Source organism: Ciconia boyciana, chromosome 4 (genome assembly GCF_034638445.1).
Source record: "Ciconia boyciana chromosome 4, ASM3463844v1, whole genome shotgun sequence".
In the NCBI taxonomy this organism is placed as follows: domain Eukaryota; kingdom Metazoa; phylum Chordata; class Aves; order Ciconiiformes; family Ciconiidae; genus Ciconia; species Ciconia boyciana.
Genome location: NC_132937.1, coordinates 62,002,798 through 62,030,030, shown reverse-complemented (window position 1 = coordinate 62,030,030; position 27,233 = coordinate 62,002,798). Strand labels below are relative to the sequence as shown.

At 44.3% G+C, this 27,233-nt stretch overlaps 1 protein-coding gene across 1 annotated transcript; it reads left to right on the top strand.

Annotated features, from left to right (window-relative positions):
• Positions 1-20,075: 20,075 nt before the first annotated feature.
• On the top strand, positions 20,076-23,688 carry GAS1 (growth arrest specific 1). The gene has a single exon (XM_072859364.1). It carries the CDS (start codon positions 21,000-21,002, stop codon positions 21,987-21,989), a length of 990 nt encoding a protein of 329 aa, XP_072715465.1. The 5' UTR covers positions 20,076-20,999; the 3' UTR covers positions 21,990-23,688.
• The last annotated feature ends 3,545 nt before the right edge of the window (positions 23,689-27,233 follow it).

Here is a 27,233-nt window from a genome sequence, read left to right as displayed (position 1 = left end):
ATGGGAGCAAGGTGATATGTGCTGCAGTCTAGATTTAGGCATATTAGGAAAACCCAGCACAGGAAGGTAAATGATACTTACAGAGAAGGAGCCTTAGCACACAGATGGGACTGATGTGCTTAGTTCTGTCAAGGTCTTAGCCCAGGCACTGATACAAATGGTGTAGGTGCTACCTGGCATGTAGAGAAGATAGCCCAGGTGCCTCCCAAATGGTTGCTCACAGGCTTCCCAAAAGCTAAGTCCTCCAAAATGTCAGATGGCTGTTACACGTCCACATGCGGGCAGAAAGAGGGCCCCCACTCCGGAAAGCAGTGACAGTCTTCTCTGCCTTCCAGGGGTGCGTGGACCAGGCCCTGAAGAAAAAAATAGTTGTAGTTTGTCCAAACAACAACATTGTAAACATTCTTTTTGCCAAAAGTAACATTTGGCTATGAGTATAACAAGCTCGTAAATTAAACTTCCCCTGGCAATGCGAAATTAGGCGTTACTTATGCCTCTAGTTCATCTGACTTCCTACTGAATATGTCAAACAGTAATTAAGTACAAAGGGAGGCCCCAGTCTGGCAAACACTTATGCAAGGACGACTCCATTTTAGTGGCGCAAAAATTTGGTGTGAGTGGGAAGCAAGGTAGGGGAAATGTGGGCAGAAGTCTTCACAGGACAGGGGCCTTACATACTAGTGGAGGTATTCTGTTTGCAATGGGCTTATCTCACTGTCTGTCTTTTAAGAAAACTGTTTTTCGCTTTCAGCTTCATTAATGAGACTTCACTTGAGCGAATGTTTTTTGAGCATACCTTACCTCTGGCTTCTGGCCAGCCCTAAAAGCAGTTGCGGTTTCTTCACAGAAATACAGATCTTCACAAAAAATAAAACTTTTCAGCTTGTAATTCCCCAGTGGTCGCCTCTCCAGCCAAATCACCCTTGGAAACATATTTTAAACCATTTGAGCAGGGAAAAATATTTGGAACTTTGCCTGTTTTGCTAAGGCTCAGCATCAAATTACACAGACAGAGCTTCTGGTTTTTTTTTAAATATTTTATGTCTATACTATTTTAAAGTACATGGAAAGTAGTATTTTTTTAAATAAAATAAAGCTTACTGGCGCCAGTATTACATCAGTGACTGTAACCATTGTGTGCATTGTATCCCTGGTAAGGATTTCTCAATCTTAACGCAACTGAGTCAGGACACCAGGCTAGATGCAGTAGGAGATGTGAACACAATTAAGTTCTTCCCTGAGTTCTTTAGGAAAACAACAGCACTATTACTATTTGATTTATGCTTCTCAGGTGATGTATGCCACTTCCTTCATCTTTTAATGGAGAGTATGACTGAAAACTGGGATCTAAGCCCAGTTTCATGTTAGAACATTTTTTTTTCACTAGCAAATAAGAGCCAGAAACTTGCAACACTTACTAAGACGAATAATCATCAGTTTGGTCTGCAGCTTAGTGAACATAGATGGAGACAAAGGGGCCAAGTCCTTAATTGATACAAAATGGCAAAGCTCCAGGACTTAAAGGGACTTCAGGGGAGCTCAGTCAATTTATGCTTGCCGAGGATCTGTCCCAAGACATCTGCCTGTGCGTATGTAGGCTATGTGTGTAATAATCGTGTGACAGATTGTACTGCAGGGCATTTGATAGAGAAATAACCAAGCAATTTATCACGTAACTACGATTGCGTCACCTGCCCATTAATCTGTCTCTCCGATTCAGTCTGGCATTCCTGGCTCTTAAGCTGCTTCAAACAGCACCATTTATATTTTAAAGCCAACCTGCCACGGAGGTATTTCCTCCCTTCCCCCACTAAAGAAGTGGAATTTCCTCAGAAATTATACCTTCATGAAGTCCAGGACAGGCAAGATTAATTCTGAAAATTATGAAATTGTCCTGGTTTTAAAGGCATACATATGTATGCCTAGTCAATGAAACAGGAAGAACTTTAGCAGCTTCCCAGCAGAACAACTCACAGAAATGCAGAGAGTCTGAGATGTGGGCTTTAAAACACTGAATTTTTATTCATGGAAGTGATCTTAAATTATTTTAGATATGTTCTAAAAGTACTAGTTTCAATTTTTCTCTTCCTCATGGCAGTCAAGGCACTTTGCTTAACAGGCCAAGAGGCCCAAGGAACAGCCTCCCGAAAATGTTTTTCAAAGTTCCAAAGTATTTTAGAAGAGTTTTTATGTAACATACACGGCAGGAACAGCAAATCCCGAACTTATGCTAATGAACTGAGCTGCCACAGACTGTACCTGTCTCCTTCTAGATTCTTAAACACCTATGTCAAAAGATTCTTCAGACTGGAAAGTCAAGCTCTCAAGAATTAGGAATGAGAAGTTGCAAGATGTCCCAATCTTAATGCCATTTGTCCAATCCATATTATATATAAGTTACCACATAGCCAGGCAAACCTCCCTCTGACCCATCCAAGCCATGCTTCATTCAGTAAGCAGATGGCTATTCTTTATTTCTTTTTGGTCTTCCTGTTTCTCACATGGGCTTCCAATTTATATGACACGATGCACTTAAGCCCTGCACTGCATGCACAAATATTCACTCCCTCCTGGCTGCTGTAGGGATGCTCTCACCGTGCCTTTGCTAGACCACTTGCAGGTTCAGTGCTCTCTATTCCCACCCTACAGCCTGGGAGTGTGAAGTACTGACAAAGGAATGCCAGACTTGTCAAAAACAAGTTGCTGGCATTTGATTTTTTGGCATACCTAGAACTTGACTGCATGCTGCACATATGGGGCATCTGCAATCAGCCTCACTGGCTCCTGCGAGCTCTCAGCCATTCTGCAAACCTGTCTGCAGATGTGTTACCTGGATGGGCAGGAAAATATGTAGCTAATGGCTGTACAAGAAGAGACTGACTCAAATGGTGGTCCGGCAGGAGATATAGAGAAACAATCCAGTTGCTAAAGAAGCTCTCATCTGCCTTAATCAGGAAACTGGCCCTTCTTTTACTGCAACTCCCTACCCAAAGGAGCCAAGAAAGACCCAAAAGAACAGAGGAAAAAAAGTGCCAGCTGGTCTGCTGTGGGCCATGCTCAGCAGAGAAGGACTCTGTGGCAAAAGTGCCTGCTTAATTCTTAAGTTTCTGCTGAATTATTTAAAACCAAACCAAACCAAACCAAACCATGGCCAAATATGTGAGGATTGTTTTCCCCACCCAACACAAGTAAGCAAAGGGCACATTCTGTCATGACGGCAACATGCCCCATTCTTTATTTGCCACAAAATTCAAAGGCTTGATTCAAATTGCAGGATTGAAGAGTCAACGGAAAATAAATTAATTTAAACATGAATAGCATACTTTATTTCCTCTAAAGTCCCTCTAAATTAAACCTGAAGTAGATACCCAGAATGGAAAACTTTCAGCCTGCATAGTTAAAACAATTTGGCAACCTTAGGAGCAACTGTAAGAAGGGGCCTTGTAATGGGAAACATACAGAAACTGTAGGTGTAGTTAACACATCTGCCTATGAAATGTGGAACAGGAGATAGATGCTAAGTAGAACACCAGATTCTAGCTTTGCCCAGAGTGTGATCTGTATCTGTTTAATCGGAGCTTATTATTATGGCCCATCATTCTTTTCCTGCATTCTTTTCACATCGCACAGTGACACTTTGCTACAGACCATGTGGAGAGGAAACAATACAACAGAACACTTTCCTGAGGAAATTTTTTATCTGTATAAATGATAACAAAAGAGGAAAGAGGGACTGTGAAAGGAGCAAGGGCTATGAATGAAGACACTGACATGGCATGTATGGTACATTTATTCTTTAATGAGTGTGTTGTACACAAACAAATACAATGGGAAAGTGAGAGTGGCACAGGTTGTGCAAGTTGAAAGAAGAGTATGGAGGGCATAGTAGATCTTGGAGTGATTGGAGAGGAATGAAGAGGAAAGTGGCTGAGGAGCTCTGAAGCCAGGGCTGGGGAAGTGAAGGCTGACGAGTTGGACAGAATACAGGTACCAAACTAGAACACTGCAACTAACCCTCCCTCTCCTTCACTCTTCCCTCTCACTCCCGTCTCATCTCTGAGAGAGAGAACATAAAGTTTTATTGCATTCATTAACTTGTTTTCAGGAGTCACAAATTATGCCGTGATTTTTATCTGCCAGGTCTGTGCACGGATCTGGAATGTCACAGTCAAGCCCCACTTTATGAGAGCCTAAGTCAGCAGCACCCAGGGATTTCAGCTAGCATGAGTTCTCCTTCTTTTACACTGCTTCTTTGTTCAGAAGGACAGACAGGAGAGTTCGGCATTTCTTCACTGCTTTGTTTCCTCACTTCCAGGCTGAAGAACCCACCGAGGAATCCTTTGTGCAAATTCCTCCATACCCCATCTGCTTCAAGGCAGAGAGAACCTTCTTCCTTCAAGGTTAATTTGTTGCATAGACTCTCTGATAAATCAAATATTTCTTTTTCACTGCTTCTTTTCAAACCCAAGTTCAATACATGTCCAGCAAAAAATTACACGGTGTGTAAAAAACCTCTCCAGTCCCATTCTTTTTGGCCAAAATGCAAACAGCCAACTCACATGTTTTTGAATTGAGCCTTTCTCGCTGCCACATATTCTCTGGTTTTGCCTAGTCTAGGATTGAAACACAGAAATAATAAAGCTTATGTCACCCTCTAGTGATTTTCTCCAAGGTGAGAATGTCTTTTCTTTCCTAATTTCCACCCACTGCTCACAGTTCAACCTCTGGGTGCTAGCCAAAATTTCTTAGTCTTTCTATACACCTGTGCAGGTGTGCACAAAGCCTGGAAAGTCCTGGAATTAGAATTCCACTAACCTCTGCTCCTTGGGGTCTGCACAAACTGCAGTGCCCCTGAAGACGGGCTCACATTTCCAGTGCTTGCAGATGAGGTTCTCTCCCTTCCCTTACACCCATGTTGCCGCTTCATGAAGCTACACAGTCTCTGTTTTGCTGGGGCCATGGTGCATGCACAGGTGGTTCATGTGGAGCTTGTGTCGGTGACATTTAGCAGCTCTCTTGGTCACCCTAACTACTCCATACTACATGGTAAGATGTTTGTGTAACTAGAGGCACAAGGCAACCATCTCTTCTTCTGCCTTTGTACTCAGCCCTCAGCAATCACATTGTGTATTTGATACCCCTATGTCCTGCTATGGGCCCCCACATTATCTGGGGTCTTGCCTGGCCAGTTGTTATGGGACAGGGCTCAAACTCACATACCCCCACAATTTACAACATCCTACAACCCATGTCTTTTTGGATGCCATTGTGTCCAGCCAACAGACAAAATGCTTCATTCCATGATGATAGCAACTGCACCTGTGTGGTGGCTACCATCTACCTTTGGTTGTGCAAGCCAGCTCCTGTGCCAGCTACAAGCCACTGTGCACAGTCCACCCAGGTGAGCACAGGGGCAGCTCTCCTGTGGCCATGCAGAAACATACGGCTGCTTCCATTTGCAAATCCAACATCTCGCTGCCAGTCAGAAGAGAACCAACCTGATGTGGGAAGATGGGCTGTGAGGCTGTGGCTGTGAAGTGTTCATTACCACTCTGTTGCTATCTTGTCTCATACCCTATTTCACATGGCTTGCCAATGCTTGGAAGGTTACTGAAGGCCAAGACCAGGTTATACCTGCATCTCTCTGCACTGGATGTTATTCAAAGACTTCATATTCTTCGCTCCTTCACCTTCTACCTGGTGTTTGTACTCTTTATAAAGAGAAAGATGTCCTTTCCCATTGCACTCCACAGACTGATGACTGTCAGAGTCCATTAATTATGTTTGTGGCAATATTCCATTTCAAGGATTTCCTGATCCTTTAGTTTTCCCCAGATGGCAAGCAGAGGCAGTTCCTCTTTATGTCTCAGGGCAGGTGTAGAAAACATGGTACAGCGATATAATGCACAGATGTAAATGGACTGATCCTGAGCAAGACTAGCACTTAAACAGGTAGATGATATCTCATCACCATGAAAAGAACAGTAGATGCTGGTGCATCCTGGTAAGGATGAAAAATGGAGGACGGCCAAAAGAGCACTCAGAGCAGATGGACAAACAGAGACATCTGCACACTGACTTAATACTCAATAAACCAACTGCACTTTTAAAATAGCAGTATAGAACATGCATTATCTCACCAGCTAATACATGCTACAATATTGTCATGTAAACAGAGGTCATTCAAATGAACCATCCATCCCCTTCCACTACCTTGTAGGCAAGTCTTTAGCATATGTTTTTCCAAACAGTTGTTGGCAGTTCTATATCCCAAACCTTACCGCTTTTAAGAAGGACAGAAAATTGTTTTGGAAAAGGACCAAACATTAACTGTTAAAACTCAAACAAAGGAGTATGAGTCAGGAAACTAATCTTTTTTTATATATCTGAAATGAGAAATGAAATTCGGTTTGGAAAACATTTTTATTAAAAACTGTAGCTGTCTGTACTCTGAAACACCCTGGAGGTCTAAAGATGATATCAGTATATAAATATTCAGGGCTTCCTGAATATTTCTTTTCAGAAAAGACTTTTTTTTCTCCTTACAATTTCTTTGACCTTTAGAAAACAGTCACTATTTGTAGCTTGATTTTTTCAAGATGTTCTCCGGTACATAAAGATGGCAGGGAATTCAATTTAAAAGTCAACTCATGAAACACCATATAATAGTCAGAAGATAGCATTGCTTTAGGCGATATTTCATTAAGTGAACAGCCATTCAAAGCATTTTGGAGCATATTATATCCTATTCAAAGGCGTTCACTTCCTTCAATGCTACAGCAGAAGTATTTTACAAGAGAGATGATATTTGAACTATCCACAGGCATATGGATAAAATGCACAGTACTCAGCTGTAACGGAGATGAGTCTTCTTGCTTTACAGAGGACTGTCAAAAGGACTGATACATAAAAAGGTCTGTCTTTTTTTTTGTCTTTAAAGGGAACAAGACTTTCATGAGCTCCCATAGAACAGCTGCAAAAATATATTCGGTCTGTCATCTGGAGTTCCTGAAGGTGACTTGTGGATTTGTGCCTAACGAAACATTGCAAAATAGCACTCACTGTGTTGTAAAATACCCCTAATGGTTTATTAGCCTTTTACAGGACAAAAAATGAAAGGTGCCCCAAGCATGTTATTCTGTTATAATTGCATAAAGCAGAAAGTTAGAAAGAAACAATGTCAGAACAGAACTAAACATAGGGAGGTTTCTCTGTGACCTCAAAAGTGGATTACAGATGATTTGTGACATTACAAAGCAGTCACTGGAGACCTAGGGTCCAATTAAGGATTCTTACTGATGAAAATCAGTACGCTTTCTCATGATTTACAGCAAAGCAAGATTAAAATTTGGTCACCAAAAACTTATTCCACTTGACCTTATCCAGCACAAGAATTTGTTCCTGAAACAGGACTAGCTCATTCCACAGAGAAGCCATCTGATAAGAGTAGCAGTGGGTAACAGATTACTTAGGGTTGAGAGCAAGGAGAGGGCATTGAAAGAACTGTTCTTTCCAAGGTTCAGAAAACACAGTATACATTATATATCATACAGTCTTTTTGATATTTCTGTTTTTCTACCTTTACAAGACAAGATTTAGTAAAGTACAGGAAATTACCCTATTTCTAAACAAATGACCTTGTACATTACCTCTTAGCTGAATAAAGAGGGAAGCTGTATCCTCCTAAACAACACTACAGTTCAATAAATTTACTTTTTTGGGGGAAAAAAAATCATATATTTGTATTTTTGTCAAATGCAAAGCAGTTTTAATAATTTTCATTTACTGAATTTAGCTTTGTTTAATGTGTTCCAATCAAAAATTCTATGGCAGACAAAAATAATCCAGTGCCACACATGGGGAGAGCAACCAAGAAAGCCTGCAGGCACATGACAAATGGCTTTGCATTCCTGGGGAAATATTGACCTAAATTGCAGGACAGTGCTTGCTGATGCAATTGGTACCAATGGTTCTAACAGCCATGACACAACTGCAATTGGGCTTTCACTATGTTGCCAGTGCAGAGAAGAGTTTCCCCCTTCTCACTGTTTCCAGGGCATGTTCCATGAATAAAGCCCATTTCCATCAGGTTTCCTTAGGGACAAAGACCTGTTCCCTGCATAAACATCTTTCCTGACGTAGATGGACCGTACAGACAGATACTCCCCTTCAACCTTAAATCTGCCCAGTTTTAAGCACTTAAGTTGGAGTTCTGGGAAGAGGATACACAGGGCTTTTTGCTGGCTATTTGTACAGGCATGATTTTAATCCACAATGACCAAAAATGCTTACTTGTTTCAAAAGAAATCTAACTTGTATTCTTCCTGTGCCTTTTCAAGTGTGCAGCCTGAGTACATTAACTTATTTATTACATAGCTGTACCTATCCAATGGAAATTCTCACATCCAGGGACATCCTGCAGATGTGAACATTACTGGGATTACACTGAATCTAAAAGGCCAAAAGTGGAAAAAATGATGATGCTTTTCACCTGTGATCAGGACATTTTCCGTACAACATTCATGTTTTCTGAAAAAAACCTGTTTCTTTTTTGCTGAGTTGTCAAATGAAAACATGTAAAAGACAAAGGTATTTTATTCCTTGCTAAATGGTCCAGCACAGTAAATGCTAACGTGCTAATGATGAGAGTGATAGTTCAATATATGTTAATTACTTATTAAAAAACAAGGGAGAAGACAGGAGAAAAGAGCAATTTCTCTTCCCTGTTATCTCTACTGTTTCTCCTCCATTTCCTTTCCTTCCTATCTTTATAATTTTTTTTTATTTTTTAAGGAACAGATGTCTTGCCACCTCTTGCCCAGATTTTCGAAGTATTCTCCTAGATCTAGTCCTTAGTTTCAATGCTGTTTACAAACAGGGCGTGGTTTGACTGAAAGGGAGAATTTGCACCAGTCACACACTACCATCGCAGGCTGGATGAACTCTGTCTGCCTAATTCTGAATCCCCTTGAACATCAAAGGTCTAACTCACACTTCAGGGTTAGCAGGGTCACATTCCACCTAAGAGAAGACTAATACTGCTTGAACTGTTCACAACAAGCTGCTTGTTTGACAGTTTTCCCCCCATTTTCTGTTCCTAAATGATGTGCAAGCAAACTTATATTTTGTCACGTTCTTTAATAATTCACTAAACACTTTACATGAAATCATTCAAAGAATGGCTTGCTCTGAACTATCTTCCCTGAGCTGAGCTGTAAGCCTTGAATATTTGTAGTCTGCCATTCAGGCTGCAATTTTCCACCTGGCAGTAACTCCTGGTCTCTAGGAGGTTCCCAAATCCACAAAAAGATCTCAAGATGGCCATCCAAATGATCCTGATGCACATTCTCACAGAAATACATTTAGGTATGAGTTTGTACAATGCTTTGCCTTTGACAATTTTGTGAAGAGAAATTCAGTTAAGAAAGTTGGCAAAAGGTAACTGGAGAGGCCATAGAAGTATCAATAAACATGGTCAAATAGAGGACCTCTTCTCTGCTGTTTTTTCCTAAATGTCAGCAAGGACTGTAAAAAAAAGCAATCAAGAAAGGGCCTGAGAAAGGAAAATGTAAGGGAAAAAATGGAGGAGTAGGAAAAATAAGTATAAAGGTGTTATCACAAAGGGGCAACCATTCCGCAGTGGAATAAAGAATGGTGAAAAAAATGTAAAAGACACTGGTACTACCCATATGCATATATTATCCTTTGATCTCACCTTGAGGAAACTCACTACCTTCAGTAAGTGTAAGGTTATCCACATCAGAACACACTGCTAGGCTTTTCAGTGTATGAGAATTCAGTCCAGTTGAGGAGAAATAACATGTTGGAAGCCATAAGGCCCAGCTAACCCAAAGCAAGCAATCAGTTAATGATCCCACTTTTCTGTCAAAAAATTATGTCTAGAGCAGTTATATAACTCAGGTTAAAAATGACTATGAAATAGACATATCCTTTGAAAACAAGATATTATAAAAAGTTTTCAAGCAGGACTAGATTTGCAATCCCAAAACATGTACCATGAGTGTATTGCAAAACCTCATCTCTATAGTATCTCTATAGCATCTTCCCACTGGTATGAAACAAACATAACGAAAGCAAGCGGTCTGCAAACTGAACTCACACCGTTGCTGGAACAAATCCAACTTGGACCTTAAGAAAGAGGCAGGCAGAAAATAGGGAACTTTCTCTCTTTTACAGCTAAATTAAAGAAGCAAATGCCAAACATGGAAGGCAAGGACAGGCTATAAATTTGTAAGGCCATTTTTCTCCTAAGACATGAACTTTATTTTAGGGAACATCCTTTCCACTATTTCTAAGCCTTTATATTACAGCTTGTAGTGTATAAGCACAAGCAGACAGTGCAGAATAGGGTAAAGACTGTGAATAAAAGGAAGAAACAGGTACTAAATAGATTTGTGGGGTGAATGTATGAAACTGATGAAAGAACAGAATGAAGCAAATGTAAATGCTATTGACTGGATTTTACAAGAATATTTGTGATGGTGTTACACTATATCCTAACCCTCTTCTGCTTTAGCTCTACTTAAGGTCTGAATGCTAACACATCAGATAAAAGAGACTAGACAATGCTACACAAACAGCAGTTTCACCTGCAGCATAATGAACTGAATTGTCATGGGCATCATGAATAACTAATTATCCAATAATTAATCTGATGAATACCACAGGAATTAACATTGATAGAAAATGACCTGTGTGGGAAAATAAAATATAGCTATGCAAAATGGTATTTAAAGGCGGTAAAAAATTGCATCAGTTACAAGAGATGTTTCCAAACAAAGAATCTATGGAAAGAAAGTAGTAGAAACCCCTTAACTTATCACTTAGGACATTTTAAAATAGGCCAAAATAAACCACTGGAAAATTTAACACAATCACTAATATTACACTGACTCCATAATCTTGCAATAGGAATGGAGAATGTCCCAAAACCTCTTTTCCATCTCTAATGCCTAATATCTGTAAGCCTCTGGACATGTTTGGGCTATCCAGCCATGGATATTAGGTCCGGCTCCAGAAAGCAGCATGATGCCAGCGTACAACTCAGTTCCCAGAGTTTGGGAAATCTCCAGAGCACTGCTGTTGCTAACCACTTTCCCGAAAGTACCAACTTTAGTCTCATCTTTACAGTCTCCCTAATCTGATCCATCCTTTTTGGGGAACTCTGAAAAGAGCAGTCACCTCTGGCAAGCAGAAAGACGACAGCATAGTCACCTCCACGATGCACATGGAGAATGATTACTGTTTGTTAGGAAGAACAAAATACTTATTTGCAACACATCTGAGAACGGCTGGTGGCTCAGTGTATTTTGATGTATCAAAGCCCTGAACACAATATTTCACCTGAAAAGAAAATGACAGTTATTATGCAGTGTTGTTACCAACATCTCCCAGCTCAATATTTTCATGCTTATTATTGGCACAGTGACAAGTTTATGACTGACTCTGTTTCTCCATCATTTCTGAAGCCCTCAATTTTTGTTAGCTGCAGAAAGGAGATACATTTTCAAAGCTATCCATGACTGTGAATGATTCCTTTTCAAATGTCAAGCTAGAAAATCTGATTTTCAAAGGTTAGGTGCTCGACATATTCTGAAAATCAGGCTGTCTGGAAATGTCTCAGACAGCCTGATTTGTGCCCCTAATATGAAAGTAACTGAATCATTCATCACTTTTGCAAATTAAACTTTTAAGACACAAAGACATTTTTCTTTCATCCCAGCATTCAGATACCACAGCTGAGGGCGTAGTAGAGGAATGGAGCGGAACTCTACTAACTGCTTTGACATCTTTTAATTTTAGGTGAAGTGTAGGAAGAAAGATGCATGTACCTGCATGAATGTAGCTGCTGTTCTTGTCATAAAATCTGCTAATTATCCAAGCTATCTCCCTCTGTATAAAAATCCATCTTAATTCATTCTTCTCCTCTGGTATTTCAAGCAAATGAAGAAATGAACTAAAGGGAATTTAGGCTGCTGACCATATGAAAAGTTGCACTGATTAACTAAAACTGCCTTTTAAAAGACCTATTTAAATCAGAGCAAATCCTTGCCTGAGCACACTTAAATTAGTTTATTTATTGAGTAACACTGATTTATTTGAATTTGGTAATCTGGGTCAGGACTCTGAAATATTTGCATGCCTATTTCATGTTTAGTGTACTATTTAGTCTATACACATTTTGTTTTAGTACAATGAAAGAATGAAGCTCTTCTAAGAAGGTGTCATAAACAAGTCTGACACTCTTTTATAGCAGGTCAACTCAATAAAGACATCACCATTTCTTGGTGATATGAAGCCAGCTGTGCTTAAAGAGACCTTCTGAAACACACCCAAAATCAGCTTGCTAACTCCAAATTTATGTTGAATTAGATTTTTATTACTTCAATCAAATTGTTTTGAAAGACAGTTTTATTTTAACCACAGCTACTTTTGTGTGTAAACAAGGCCTTAGGCAAATATTATCATAGGATACATCAAGCATACCTACTAAATTGAACAGATATCCTTTTGAATGGCATGTTTCACTGCAGCCATATTCAAATTCTAATACAGAAATTGAATTTGGATGTAGAAGAAGTAGGAAACCAAATTAGGTATTACCCTTCCAGAGTACATGTTATGTTTGTGTTGGTGTAATCTGAAACCACAAAAATGAAACTGCTACTCTTATTTTTGTCCTTCAGGCTATATAGAGTGGAACTCTGCTTACCCACAAAGCTACTAATTTCTTCATGCTTCTCATATAGGAAAACTCAAAATTTCCTATTTCTTGCAAACTTGTATTATATGAATTTCAAAGAAGCACATCCAGAAAATGAAACACAAACCTATTAGCTGCTTCAGGGAATATCTGGTTGTAAACATCTGAAAAATCTGAAAATAAAAAAAACCAACAAACCAAAACCAACAACCAAACACAAAACATCTAACTGCTTGTGTGTGTGTATGTTGACATGTCCAACAAAGAACTCTCATAATACTGTGATGGTTGAAATTGGTTTGACATAGTGACAGCATGTGTGGTTTACATTCATCTTTGTAGAACATGGTTATTTAAAACCTTTATCTAACTGGCTTAACAGGTGACCAGAAATGTGTTGCCTTCACAATTACTTTTGCCTTTGTTAGGACCAAAAAAGGGTTGCAGTCCTACTCTGTTCTTAGATTTGTTTCAACAGCATGTGTGGTCTAGTTTGTAGTTTAGATTGGAACAGAGTTCAAAAAAGCAGAAGTCCAGCAAAGTATTGTGCAATATTTCTATGTTTACTGTACTGATGCACTGGGTAAATACTCTCAATGATACTTACTATTCCATACATAAATAACAATCTCCAACTGTACAAGGATGCTACTCGATTTTTAAGTAAATATTATACATGGAAAAGGCATATTGAAAAAAAAAAAGGAGACACTGAATTAAAAATATATTTAAGGCAATTTTATGTATGCTCTCAAGTGGATGGACCTCAGGGCAGGGACTGGGGGAGCAAAGTCCCTCCCACTGTAAGAGAAGATCATGTTCGAGACCACCTGAGGAACGTGAACATACATAAGTTTATGGGACCCGACAAGATGCATCCCAGAGTCCTGAGGGAATTGGCTGGTGTAGTTGCCAAGCCACTCTCCATGGTATTTGAAAAGTCATGGCAGTCAGGTGAAGTCCCCGCTGCCTGGAAAAGGGAAACATTGGAACCATTTTTGAAAAGGGTAGAAAGGATGACCCTGAGAACTACCAACCTGTCAGCCTCACCTCTGGGCCTGGGAAGATCATGGAACAGATCCTCCCAGAAGCTATGTTAAGGCACATAGAGGACAGGGAGGTGATTTGAGACAGCCAGCATGGCTTCACCAAGGGCAAGTCCTGCCTGACCAACCTCGTGGCCTTCTATGATGGAGTGACTACGTCAGTGGACAAGGGAAAAGCTACGGATGTCATCTATCTGGACTTCTGTAAGGCCTTTGACATGGTCCCCCACAACATTCTTCTTTCTAAATTGGAGAGACACCGATTTGATGGATGGACTATTCGGTGGATAAGGAACTGGCTGGATGGTCGTATCCAGAAGGTAGTGGTCAACGGTTCAATGTCCAGATGGAGATCGGTGATGAGTGGTGTCCCTCAGGGGCCCGTATTGGGACCAGCGCTGTTTAATATCTTCATCAATGACACACACAGTGAGATCGAGTGCACCCTCAGCAAGTTTGCAGATGACACCAAGCTGAGTGGAGCGGCTGACACGCCTGAGGGATGGGATGCCATCCAGAGGGACCTGGACAAGCTAAAGAAGCTACAGAAGTGGGCCCATGTGAACCTCATGAGGTTCAACAAGGCCAAGTGCAAGGTCCTGCACCTGGGTCGGGGCAACCCCTGGTATCAATACAGGCTGGGGGACAAAGGGATTGAGCAGCCCTGCGGAGAAGGGCTTGGGGGTACTGGTAGATGAAAAGCTGAACATGAGCTGGCAATGTGCGCTCACAGCCCAGAAAGCCAACCGTATCCTGGGCTGCATCAAAAGAAGCGTGGCCAGCAGGTCGAGGGAGGTGATTCTGCCCCTCTACTCCGCTCTGGTGAGACTCCACCTGCAGTACTGCATCCAGCTCTGGAGCCGTCAGCACAGGAAAGACATGGAGCTGTTGGAGCAGGTCCAGAGGAGGGTCACAAAAATGATCAGAGGGATGGAACACCTCTGCTATAAAGAAAGGCTGAGAGAGTTGGAGTTGTTCAGCCTGGAGAAGAGAAGGCTCTGGGGAGACCTTATTGCAGCCTTTCAATACTTAAAGGGGTCTTATAAGAAAGATGGGGACAGACTTTTTAGTAGGGCCTGTTGCGATAGGACAAGGGGTAATGGTTTTAAACTGAAAAAGGGTAGATTCAGACTAGGTATAAGGAAGAAATTTTTTATGATAAGGATGGTGAAACACTGGAACATGTTGCCCAGAGAGGTGGTAGATGCCCCATCCCTGGAAACATTCAAGGTCAGGCTGGACGGGGCTCTGAGCAACCTGATCTAGTTGAAGATGTCCCTGCTTATTGCAGGGGAGTTGGACTAGATGACCTTTAAAGGTCCCTTCCAACCCAAACCATTCTATGACTCTATGTATGCCATTAACTGTTACAGCTCTCACATTAACCATTAGTAACATTAACCGCAAGTAACATTAACCGCAAGTAATATTAACCGTTACTTGCAGGACCCAAGTCATTAATATTCAAAAATTACTAATGATATCCTGCCTCCAACTCTTCCAAACAGGCCCACTCCACATTCTCTTTATATGTTCGTCCCCTTCCTGTAATAAGACAAGACTATCTGCACTTCTTTTTATTCTCTGCTCCCATAACACCTCAGAGATTGCAGTACAGTCAGTTGCTCACAGATGAGTCACTCCCAGTTCCATCCAGCATACATGTTAGTTCATTCCCAGGCTGTCTTCTGGGAGGCAACCAGGGAGAACCTCCACACCTAACACATTCCAGAGTCAACACAGTTGATACTACACAGTCCCCACACAGTCCTCCAATGCTACATCAGCTTGCTTTGCCCTCCCACACATTCTCAAATCAGGCCCCATAGCATGCAACACATATAGTCTCAAGAATCATGCTATAAACAAATCACACTGGCAAGTCTGCAGCATGCATGAGTGGAAAAAGGCTATAAAGTATGGTAGGGTGTCAACAGGAGCCCCAGGCTGATTAGTGTGCAAGCAGACATGTGCAACCTGTTCCGGAAGGGACCAATCCTAGATTATATGTAGGTGAATCAATTCAAAATAATTGGCCTGAAGGCCAGGTGTTGAATGCCCTCAGTAATGTTCACAAGACTTTACAGTGGCAAAGATAACTTTAAAAATGTATAGCCAACGTAACAATGTCTAACTGATCCTACAGCATCAAGTGCAGTAGTCTCATCAGCTACAAGCTTCAACTCAATGGGGTGTGTCGATCAATATAATTACTTACTATCTTCCCTGTTCATTATTTTTCTTTCTGACTAAAGCAAGAGATAGGAGGGATGCTCACACTGGAAAGCCCTGCACATTCTAGTGAATAAATGACTATTTTGGGGAGTATTCACACCTAGTTTAGGTGGCTAACTTCGGACACCAATCTTCCAAAGAGCCCCACACAGTCAATAAAAGGATAAACTATTCCAGATGTGGAGCAAGAACCTAATTTAGATGCCTTCACTTGCCGTTACTTCTCCATTGAAACAGACACCACTTGGGAAAGCATTATATTCATTCCCATCCCTGCCCTCCCCCCCCCAGTCTGGTAAGTCACAAGGTTTTTCTTTTGTAACTTTAGAGTGCAGAAGTTATTATTTATGGGTCTCTGAGGGTACATCAAATCCAAGAACTCAGCAGTATGCACATGTCCATATTCAGTCATCTGCACGGGCTACAGCGAGTGACACCTTACTGGGCCATTTCTGCTGGATGAATGTTGGTGTATGAGTAGGACTTTTACTGCCTCCCATGACCCCCACTGCACCGTAATGCCAAGGTTCTGAGAACTACTGACAAGAGTTTGGTAAGAGGCTACCTTTCACTGATAGCTGAAATTCTCTATTAGTAGAGAATTCAATCCCTTCTTCAAGAAGAAAAACTGCTCTCTCACTGTGTATCTCCATCAGGCACATAGTAACATATTACTGGATGCACAAACTGAAATTTTCTCAGCTAATTAATTCACAGGACTCCTGCCAGACATTTTTAATCACAGTTGTAAATCTCTTGAAATGTAGAAAAAGCAATATAATCCAATAAACGAAATGTGCTTAGAAATCATTTGAGAGGAATTAACCAGATCTATAGGCCATGTATTTTCAATTACATCTGAATGTGAACCACTAAATTTTAAGGTCAACTGTTTTTGTGTCTATCTGATTTTCTTATTTTCTAAACACTCTCAATGTAAAATAGGTCAAAGAAAGAATTAAAGAAAACACGAGTTGGAAAGGAGATCCATTAGGAAAGGGTGTGACATAAAAAGGGGGAAAAGACATCAGGATTAAACAAAAAGGTGCTCAGGACTCTTTACCATAAATGCAGATCAGACACATACTGGCTTTTCTGGCTGCCAAAATGACCCCTGGTGATGGAAGACTGCTGCTCTATAATGATTTGGAGAGCTGATGGAAAGAACAAAATTAATTGCTAAGACAGGAAAGGATGGTGAACAGAAAACGTAGCAAATGTGGGAATTCAGAAAGCTATGAGATCTTATTTTACTGTCCAGTCATGGGACATGTTTTCCTATATGGTGCTTTGTGAAAATGAGCAATAGTTGCCTTCCTCGTTACTTTTAGAGCTACTCTGAAAACTGAAAAGATTAATTTGACAATACCATTTCTGTTGTTAGAAAACCTGCATTGAAGAAGAGGGGCTGGAGAGTTATTTCCCTAAGTTTAGTTCCACACAAGAAAAGATTTGCTTCCTTCAGCAGAGCACTGCGACCCCGAAAGTCCTTACCCAAAATGGCAGTTACAAATACGGACAGAATCCAAACGCTCATTAAATAAAGACAGACTAGTACATTTTTAAACCATTTTAAGAAGTTAATTTATTGACAAAGGATATATAATCCTGGATGTAGATGATCATATTCTACACGGCTAAAAGGTGTGGGAAGTGAAGAGCCCAGCTATTTTGTTACAGTTTTTGTCAGTTGGATGATACCAAAGATAATTCCAAATTCCAAACTTCAAAGTCAAGATTTCCATTATTATTATTACCATAGGAAAATTGCATTTCCTTAACTGAAAGGTGTATGTGAAAATCTCTGCCTATGAATGATGCAATGCTTCATGCCATGCCCTGCTTTTCAGACCAGCAGGCAAAATGAACACTGTCCCCAGCCAGGGATGCCTGTCAGCACTAGTGCGACCATACACTGATCCTCCTCCTGCTCAGGCAGCATCACAGCAGCCTCCTCCCAGCCACGCAAGGATACAAGGCCGGCAGTGAAGGCTCCTCTACTCCCCCTCCTGGGAGGTCCGAAGTTCAGCTGCTGCCATTCCTCACAAAGTAAACGGCCTGCTTTCTGCTCCAGAAATGAAGGACAGCCGAGCTGGATGGAGTTTGCAGATGAAGGCAGGAGCTGGGAGGGGGCAGAGCTCATCCCCCAGCTGTCCGCAGAAGACAGCCCCACTGGGACAGCCAGCCAGCCATTCCTGCTCTCCCGTGCTGGGGAAGCTCAGGAGGGCCCTGTCCCACGCCAAGGCGTGATCCTGCCCCGTTGCAGTTCCCTCTCTCAGACTCTCTACGCCTGGAACATCCCGGCATCCAGGCCCCCTCCTCTCCAGCTGCACCAACGTGGACCGGTTTCCCTAGCAATCAGGCAGTGCGGCAGCATTTTGTACAGCATCTGCAATGTCATCTCCAACTTACCCACCCCAAACTAGCTGACTTCCACCAGTAACAGTGTTATCATCAGTGAACAGGGCTGCAAAGCAATGCATGAACGAGCCCAGTGTAGATAGCAACGTGTATTTACTGCACCCTGCCTGAATGGCATCTGGCATTTTTAATAACGCAATTAAACAAGAATTAAAAGAAACGGCTCTAAACTAGGTGGATGAAGGCAGGGTTTCTGAATGCGGTTTTCACGGATTTAAAAACACAAGCAAACACAATTTTTGCACCAGAAGAGGCAAACTGTACTGAGGGAGAAACACAAGCAGCTTGTAAAACTGATGACAATGGAGCAAATCCTTATGAATGCTTCTCAACACATCAATCACATTGACTCCCAGCCACACCACACGGCCATTCCACCTTCCACGCACTTTCAGACAGACATCAGTCCACACCGCATAGGATCCCAAGATCCCCGAGTTTCTGGAAAATAGATTTAGTCCTAATTTTTGTGACAGATGGAGTTGATAGTCTCAGGATGAAAAAAGCGCCAGTTTTGACAGGCAGCAGATACCGATGCCCCTTGTGGTTGGAGACGATGTTGCTCTGGAATTAAGGTAGCACTAAACCGACAGGCAATGGGTAAATGCACCACTACTTACTTTGTTATGCTCCTCTCGTTGTGCCTTAATATTTATATTTTTGTGTCTACTTCCTTACAAGCACAGCAAAGCGAGCGGAGAGTGTAACAGGAAGGCAGGACGTCAGCAAGGTATTTTGCTTGCAACGAAAACACATTTCATCCTCTTAACTAAAGACTTTAAACAACTGTTTACTAGTTGGCAGGTCTTCACAAAGTATCAAAGAACTATCCTGAGACCCACTGTACTTCTGTCAACAGGCATCCTCGTAGGTCAGTGCCTTAAACCCGTGCACAAAAACCTCAGGCGAGAAGCTGAGCTGAACGAGCTTAAAATCGGTGGGGGATGCGGTTAAGTGCAAAGAAAGTTGCAATACTGAAGGCATAGCAAAGCGGTACTTACATGGTCGCAGTACACCGCTAACAGAGCTAGCTTTGCTCTCCCTCAGCGTACTAACACACGGAACCCAAGAGCTCTGTTTAGATTTCAGTAAGGACAAACTCGGTCCCGTCCTGAGCCTGATCCTCCCCACTGTTCGGGAAGCAGCTCTGCCCTCGCTTGCATCAATGGGCCGTTTGGGTACACACACGACTCAGGCTAGAAACCTTTTTTTCCCCTTGCTGCAGGAAGCAGGAGCAGCTTCAGAGCAACATCCCCGCCCCAGCAGCGGGCAGCCCCAGGCCGCCTGCCCTCTCGCCTGCGGGGCCAGGCGGCACGCTGCTGCCGGGGAGCCCCGCCGCCGCCGCCCGGCCAGCCCCGGAGCGCCGAGCCCCGCCGCCGCCGCCGCCGCCGCCGCTGCTGCGCGCCTCTCGCCCGGCCGCCGCGCCGCCTTAACGGGAGGAGGGGCTCCTCGGGGGGCTGTCACTCTCCTTAAGCCTTTCCTTTCAAGCTTTGAATGTGAGCTGCCCTCCAGCCCCCCTCTCTCCTTCCCTCCCTCCAGCAGATCGTAAAGAGAGGAGGGGGGGAAAAAAGTTTCAACAACAGGCTGGACCAATGGCAAGTGGCGAGGCAGGGAAAGGGGCCGAGCGAAGGGAGAAAAAAGTGGAGAAAAGGAGAAAGAGAGCGAGAGAGCCCAGGCTGGGGGGATGTGTAAAAGAAGAAGCGTTGCTAATTTTTTTTGTTTGTTTGCTTTTCCATGCATGCATAATGAGGCCTAATCAGAGCACGTTGCTGGTGCTCGGAGGGCACTTTTGTATTTAAAGCCTTGCAAAGAAAAAAAGATCCACAGACGGATCCGCAGAGCAGCTTGCAGGGCTTGTTGACAACAGAAGCAGCATCAGTCGCCCAGAGAGAAAGAGACCCTGAAGGCTGCCTCTTCTCCTTTCCCCGTGCTATCTTCTTGCTAGCGGGGAGAGATTCTTCTTCTCCCCGCCACCCGAAAGTGCAACCCCTACCGAGAGGGAGCGAGCGGAGCCGGGACGGTGAATGGGATCGGAGCGGCTGGCATGTGCAGAGATGCTGCGGGCGGAGAGTTAAAAGCTCCCGAGGAGGCAGCAGCAGCAGAGGCAGCAGCAGCAGCAGCAGCAGCAGCTGGGCATTTATTTTGTGCAAAAAAAAAAAAAAGAGAAACGGAACTGCATGAGGAGCAGGGCAGCACCATGAGCTCTCCCGGCGCAGCCTGCAAGTCCCCGAGCGCACTCCGGAGCCGCTCTCCTCCGAGCCCCCGTTTGCACTGATTCCCCCCACCTCTCCGGGCGCCTTCGCCGCCGCCTCGCCAAGCCGGGAGCAGCGGGTGGGGGGCACGGGACGGCCCCGGGCGCCTGCTTCGTACCGCGGCCCCGCCGGTTTCAGCTGCCGGGGGCTGGAGGGCCTCGGAGCCGGCGCGGATGGATTGATGCGAGGAGATCCGATGCACACGGCCGGCGGGAGTTTCGCAAACTTTTCCACGGGCGGCAGCTCCTTCTCCTCCTCCTCCTCGTCTACCAGCGCCTCTCCCCCGCTCGCCTGCGGCAGCAGCCGCCGCCGCCGCCCGCGATGGTGGCCCGCTCGCCCGCTCGGCACGGAGGCGGCGGCGGGCGCCGCTGGCCGTGGCCGGCCGCCTGGCTGTGGCTGGTGGCGGCGCTGGGCGCCGTGTGGCCGCCGCGGGGCTCGCTGGTGCAGGGCCGGCGGCTGATCTGCTGGCAGGCGGTGCTGCAGTGTCAGGGGGAGCCCGAGTGCAGCTACGCTTACAACCAGTACGCCGAGGCGTGCGCCCCGGTGCTCCAGCAGCAGCCGCCGGCGGGCGGCGGCGGGGACGGGCCGGCGGCCGCTGCAGGCTCCGGCGCCTCCTCCAGGCGGCGGTGCCCCAGCCACTGCATCGCGGCCCTCATCCAGCTCAACCACACCCGGCGCGGCCCGGCGCTGGAGGACTGCGACTGCGCGCAGGACGAGAACTGCCGCGCCACCAAGCGCGCCATCGAGCCCTGCCTGCCCCGCACCAGCAGCCCGGCGGCCGGCGGCCCCGGCGGCCCCGGCGGCGGCCCCGGCGGCAGCGGCCCCGGCGTCATGGGCTGCACGGAGGCGCGGCGGCGCTGCGACTGGGACAGCCGCTGCAGCCTGGCGCTCAACCGCTACATGACCTACTGCGGGAAGCTGTTCAACGGGCTGCGCTGCACGCCGGAGTGCCGCGCCGTCATCGAGGACATGCTGGCCGTGCCCAAGGCCGTGCTGCTCAACGACTGCGTCTGCGACGGGCTGGAGCGGCCCATCTGCGAGTCGGTCAAGGAGAACATGGCCCGCCTCTGCTTCGGCGCGGACATGGGCGGCAACGGCGCCGGCAGCAGCGGCGGCTCGGACGGCGGCCTGGAGGAGTACTACGACGAGGACTACGAGGAGGAGCCCAGCCAGAAGGGGAGGGACGACGCGGAGGACAATGCGGGCTCCGAGCCCGGCTTCCCCGTGCAGGCGGATAACGCCGGCCGGCCCGCCGCCGCGGCCTGGGCGCTGCTGCCCTCCATCTTGCTGCCGCTGCTGCCGCGGCTCTAGCGTCCCTCCCTCCCTGCCTCCTCGCCGGGCCGGGCCGGGCCGGGCCCTCCGCGCCGGACCGTCGCTGGCCTCCTCGCGGGCCCGCGGCGGCTGCGGGGGGCCCGGCCGGCGGGGCCTCCCTGCGCGGCGCGGTTTTAAACGCTCTGACCGTTACTCCTCCGACCGTTAGTCCGGGCGGCCCCCTCACCGCCCCCCGCCGCCTCGCCTCGAAGGCGGAGGGCCCCTTTGCCTCCGCTGCTGCCCGCAGCGCCCGTCCGCACCCTTCCCCCGGCCTGGCCTGGCCGGGCCTCGCCTCTCCCGCAGCCTTCGGCTGGCGGAGCCGCCGCGGCCTTGCGAGCCGGTCGCCGGGGCGGTGGCCGGAGCGGAGCGGGCGGCCGCGGGCCGCTCGTTTTTGGGGTGTCGGTCTCGAGTGTGCACTATGCAATTGCCGCCACCCGGCCTGCGTGTTGGCAGCGAGCGGACGGGCTGACAGAGAGACTGCTAGCGAGGCTGCGGCGGGCTCCCCGCTGCCGCCAGCCCCCCCGGCAGAAACCAGGAGTCATGGCATGCTGGTAGTGGCTGGTTTTAAGCGTTTTGAGATGAAGGTTAGAAAGAGGTGAGCTACCCAGAGCTGCTGCCAAAGCTGTTGCCGTACTGGTTAGTCGACAACTTGATTATCATTCGCCAAGCCTCGCTCTTCGTGATGCAGTGGTGCCCGAAAGGGGGTTACGCCGCATCTGCCGTTAATTAAATTTAAGGAGATAGCAGACTGAATAAATTCTGTGGTTTACAGCACTCCCTCTTGCACACACATCTTCCCTGTAACAAAAGCATGCCAGCAGCCCTCTCTTCCTCTTTAACCTAGCGACATTAAAAAAAGGATTTTTTTTTTTTCCAGAGTTGTTGGCTATACTGAACAATGCAACTTCTGTTTTAAAAGAGCTCTGCACTGCCATCTTTGAAAGACACTTTTAAACTCGAGAACATGTATGTACAAATATCCTGAAAAGATATATTGCCTCTCGTCATATCAGGGTGCTCACCTCTGGTAAATCTTATATAAAAAATGTATTTAAAACTGGGATTTGTTACCAGTCGCTCTTCTTTGTATATAGAATTTTATAAATTGTATGCTTTGGGAATAATTTATTTAAAAAAAAAAAAAATAAAAGTTTTAAATCTACGTCCTATTGCCAGATAATTGCATTTGCTGTTCTTTTCTGGAAAGGTACAGATTTCATTTTATGTTTATGGGGATATTGGCAACAGTGATTCAGTGAAGTATTCGCTAGAACTTCAAATGTACAGTGTATTTTATAGATTGGAAGTTAACTTTCTTATTTGGAGAGACTTTATGAACGTTGTAGAATTGTATAAATGCATTTCTGAGCTGCCTTAAACCTTGTATTTTTTATAGGAGGCATAAAAAAGGCCTGTGTTTTAAATATGTACGGCTTTTTGTATTTTCTAAACGTGTAAATTAGTAAAGAAAGAGCTTTAAATAATGGATGCAGTGAAATTGTTTTCCAGGGACACTTGAACTCTCAGCACCCGAGGTTGGAGGGGGGCGGGGAGGGAGCGAACCACAGAGTAACAAACCAAAAACAATCAACACACAAAAATCTCTGTCTGCCTGTAATACTTTACATAGATGTAAATTACTGCTATTCTTACTTTAATGAATAATTACATGCAAGAAGTAAATACAGCTTTGAAAGTACTACTTTAAAAGAGTGGTTGATTTTATAATGCGTTGGCATGGTAACTTGCCAGTGCCAGAAGAGAGCAAAGCAATTCAAGGACACTGCTCCTGTATGTATGTGGAATTACTAGTGCGCTGCGCTTTCTTCCTGAAGTGGAGGCATGTTGCTCCCACTGACACTCTTAGAAATGCTCCTAGGCGTGCAAACAAGTAAATGGCGAGAAATACATCACACGGAGGTGGCGAGTGTCTCAAACAAGGCTTCGCGCCGGCAGCGGCGCACGCATCAAGGGGGCTGCAACAAAATGCACGAAAGTTTGCCATTCAGCCTGCCTTCTCCCACAACGAAGAATGCAAAAGTAAACACGCTGGAGGGATCAGCAATTACTAGATCTTGTAATATTGTTCTTAGGAGTTGCTTTGCGTTGTGCTGAAGCCTGGTTTGCTGCCAGAGCTACTGATCTACACTCAAACGCCCTTAGATAAATAATTACACTCTTAAGCTGTGTTGAGTGCTGATACACTTGACCTTGTAAATAGAAATGTTTGCAGTAGGAATAAACTCCAGCATTGGAAAATCTTTTAAACATTAACACAAAAGAGAGAGCTCAGTCCTCTGGGGATTTGAGTTTGGACTGCGTCAAGCTAGGCACTCACCAAAAAAAAAGAGGAAAAAGGGGGGGGGGGAGTTTATTTATCTTCTATTCATGGTGTTTATTTAAAGCTTTTCGTTTTAAATGCCGTGATTGGAAGGCGAGTCAGAAGTTTAGAAGCTACCACAAATAAACTTTGACTGAGGGGGCGACAGATTAGCAAGATAGTGTCTTTTTCATTTTACCAGATATCGACAGAGGGCAAATCCACATCTGTCTGTTGTATAAATCAACAAAATTAGAAATCCCTGCTTCTGGATTAGTTATTTCAATGACAGATTGTTTTATTATTTCTTTAGGGTGTGAATTTGATTAGGTTGCCCAGCAATAAATGCGCACGGGCGCACGTGCAGACGCGTAAACCAACCCCCAAATAGTTGTGATAACCGAACAAGTGTATGAGTATGGTGCGCGGCTATGATCTGAAGTTCTGAATGTTTTTAAAGTCATCTGAACGGTTGAGTAAGCTTATTGTTAAAACAAAGCTGGAAACATTGTTTCTTCAGGAAGAGGACAGAGTAGTTGGGTGAGACTTGTACGAGTCAGCTTTCTTTACAAAGTGCTGAGTTCACAATTGCACAGGGCTGATCTTAAATTTTTTCTCCAGTTCTTCAGGAGATGCTCAGAAACATATTTTCAGTTTGTCAACAGTTAGCGCCCACAAGGACTATTTAACTCGTTGTTGATGAAAAATTAAGTCCCAGCTAAAAGCCTTTATTTTTCTTCAGTTAGGAGTAAAGACATTAGCACTGGAAAAGGACTGATAATTAACTGCTACAATAAACTCAAGACTTGATTTTACAGGCTCCTGTCAAAAGCATCTGCCTGGAATAAATCAACACTGAGCACCATTAGGCAGGGAGGACTCATCTGTATGCTTCCTTCCCCACAGAAAGTGGATTGTTTTAATTTAAATAATTGTACAATAAATACAGCTGAACTAATTCTGTCCTGCGAGCTCCTCCCCATAAGGAGATAACTCTGTGGGTTTTGTCGTGTTGTCGGAGTAAGCACAACTTCCAGGAGGAATGGCTTCCTGTATTGGTATGTCTCCCAGCCTACAAAGCCTGTGCAGATGTTGATGTCCATCAAATTTGTATTTCTTTTGCTTGATTTTGAGACAAATGGAAATTCTTGAAATGTCAAGGGATGTAGCAAGGACAGCTTTAAGTGAGGAAAAGACTTCACGTTCCCTGACAGAGGGAGGTTTTCCACAGGAAAGGAAGTTCTCTCATTTGTCTGGATATTTGAAAATGCTCCTTGCCAAGGTCCTGTCCAGCCAATCTCTTCCGGGGGGAGAAGGAACTCTCCACCATTTCATGTAAAATAATCTGGTAGGTTCTGCTCCCTTTTCATTCCCAGTTACCAGGTTTGAATTCTTGGTGACAGTTTATTTGTCTTTGGAGGCACTTCAGTGACAAATGTTTAAGGGAGTGTGGGACAATGGTGGAGAACAAGGAGGCAGTTCATTGAACTGACAGTGACCATACAGTAAATAGAGGGAGATTCAAGCTTCACTGATCACCCAAGCGCACAGCAAAGCTTTTGTATGCAATCACAATGGACATAACATAAGGCCTCTGTTTATTTTTAACAATATACACCAATGTATACAGGCAGGCATATGTAACTTTCAAAATTGTTATGAAATGAAGCCTTACAATGAGGGAAAGCAAAGCTCTGGTTTGGCCAAGTCTTTCACGGTCACGTTGGAAAGTGTGATGGATTTTAGTTACAATAACCTCTCCGCTCCTCCTAAGAGCTGTTAGTGTACCAGATCTCTCATTGCAGGCATGCATCTATAGCGCTTATGTATGGTAGGGCTGCAAAGGTGGCTACAGACAACTTTGCAGGTGCAGAACAAGAAATTCCACCTCAATGCAATGCAAAACCAGTACTTGTTTTTTGGTTTGTTTTTTCTTTTGGAGGAGGGTGAGAGCAACTTCAAAATAGCCAAGGTGCATGTATAAAAAGTAGTGGGACACAAAATCATCACCAGCTGAGTCATGGAAAACACTGCTTTGAGTGACTGAGTTGCATTGCATCTTCAATGTCACTAAAACAAATTCAGACCTTAGGTTGATTTTGTTCCTGTCCCCAGTAATAACATCACACACTGCCACACTGCCTGTGATAACACACCCATTGCGAGTCCTCAGGAAAAGCAGGTAGTCTGGCAACAGAAAACATTTTCAAATGGGAAGAGCAGTGCTTCTCTGTGAGATTTCAAGTCTGTGATAGAGATTTGTAAGCAGTAAAGTCGAAAGTTACTGTATTTTACTTGAGGCATTGGCTGTGGTAGACAGTTGAAAAGGCTCACATTGACTGTCTGAATGACATAAGTAATGCGCTATTAGCATAAATACTTTCTAAGACATCCATTTAATCAATTTCTTAAATAACAGAATGATCTACTACAAAATAGTGGACTGTATACACTATATTTTGGCACAAAGATGGTCATTCTCCCACTAGTAACCAGGGGCTCTAAATAAATGATTTCAACAATGTTTTATTAAAAGAGGACAAGAGCCCTCGAGCTGCATTAATCGGGGAGAAGTCGAGTGGCACTTTTGTTATGGAAATGTTAAACACATAATAGTTCAGGCAAACAATGTGGAGCCACTTCATTCTCTCAGCCATGCTGACACCTCTTAAAGAGGAACTGCAGGGAAGGATGTGGGAAAGATTTGCTTTCTGAGGAAGCTTTCAGCTAATATTTTGGATATTTACCTCCAAAACTCAGGCAGTGCAAATGTAACTGAAGGGCATAAAAATAAAACAATAAAGAGGGATGATTTATGCAGCTACTGCTAGTGATCAGCATTTGGTGCCCAAAATCAAAATAGTCATTGACAAAACCCCCCTTTTTTTAAAGTTCTTTTCATGAATTTATTACGAGCCAAGTGG

Coding starts and splice junctions, on each gene's coding strand:
- GAS1 (XM_072859364.1), top strand. CDS start 21,000: ATGGTGGCCCGCTCGCCCGCTCGGCACGGAGGCGGCGGCGGGCGCCGC.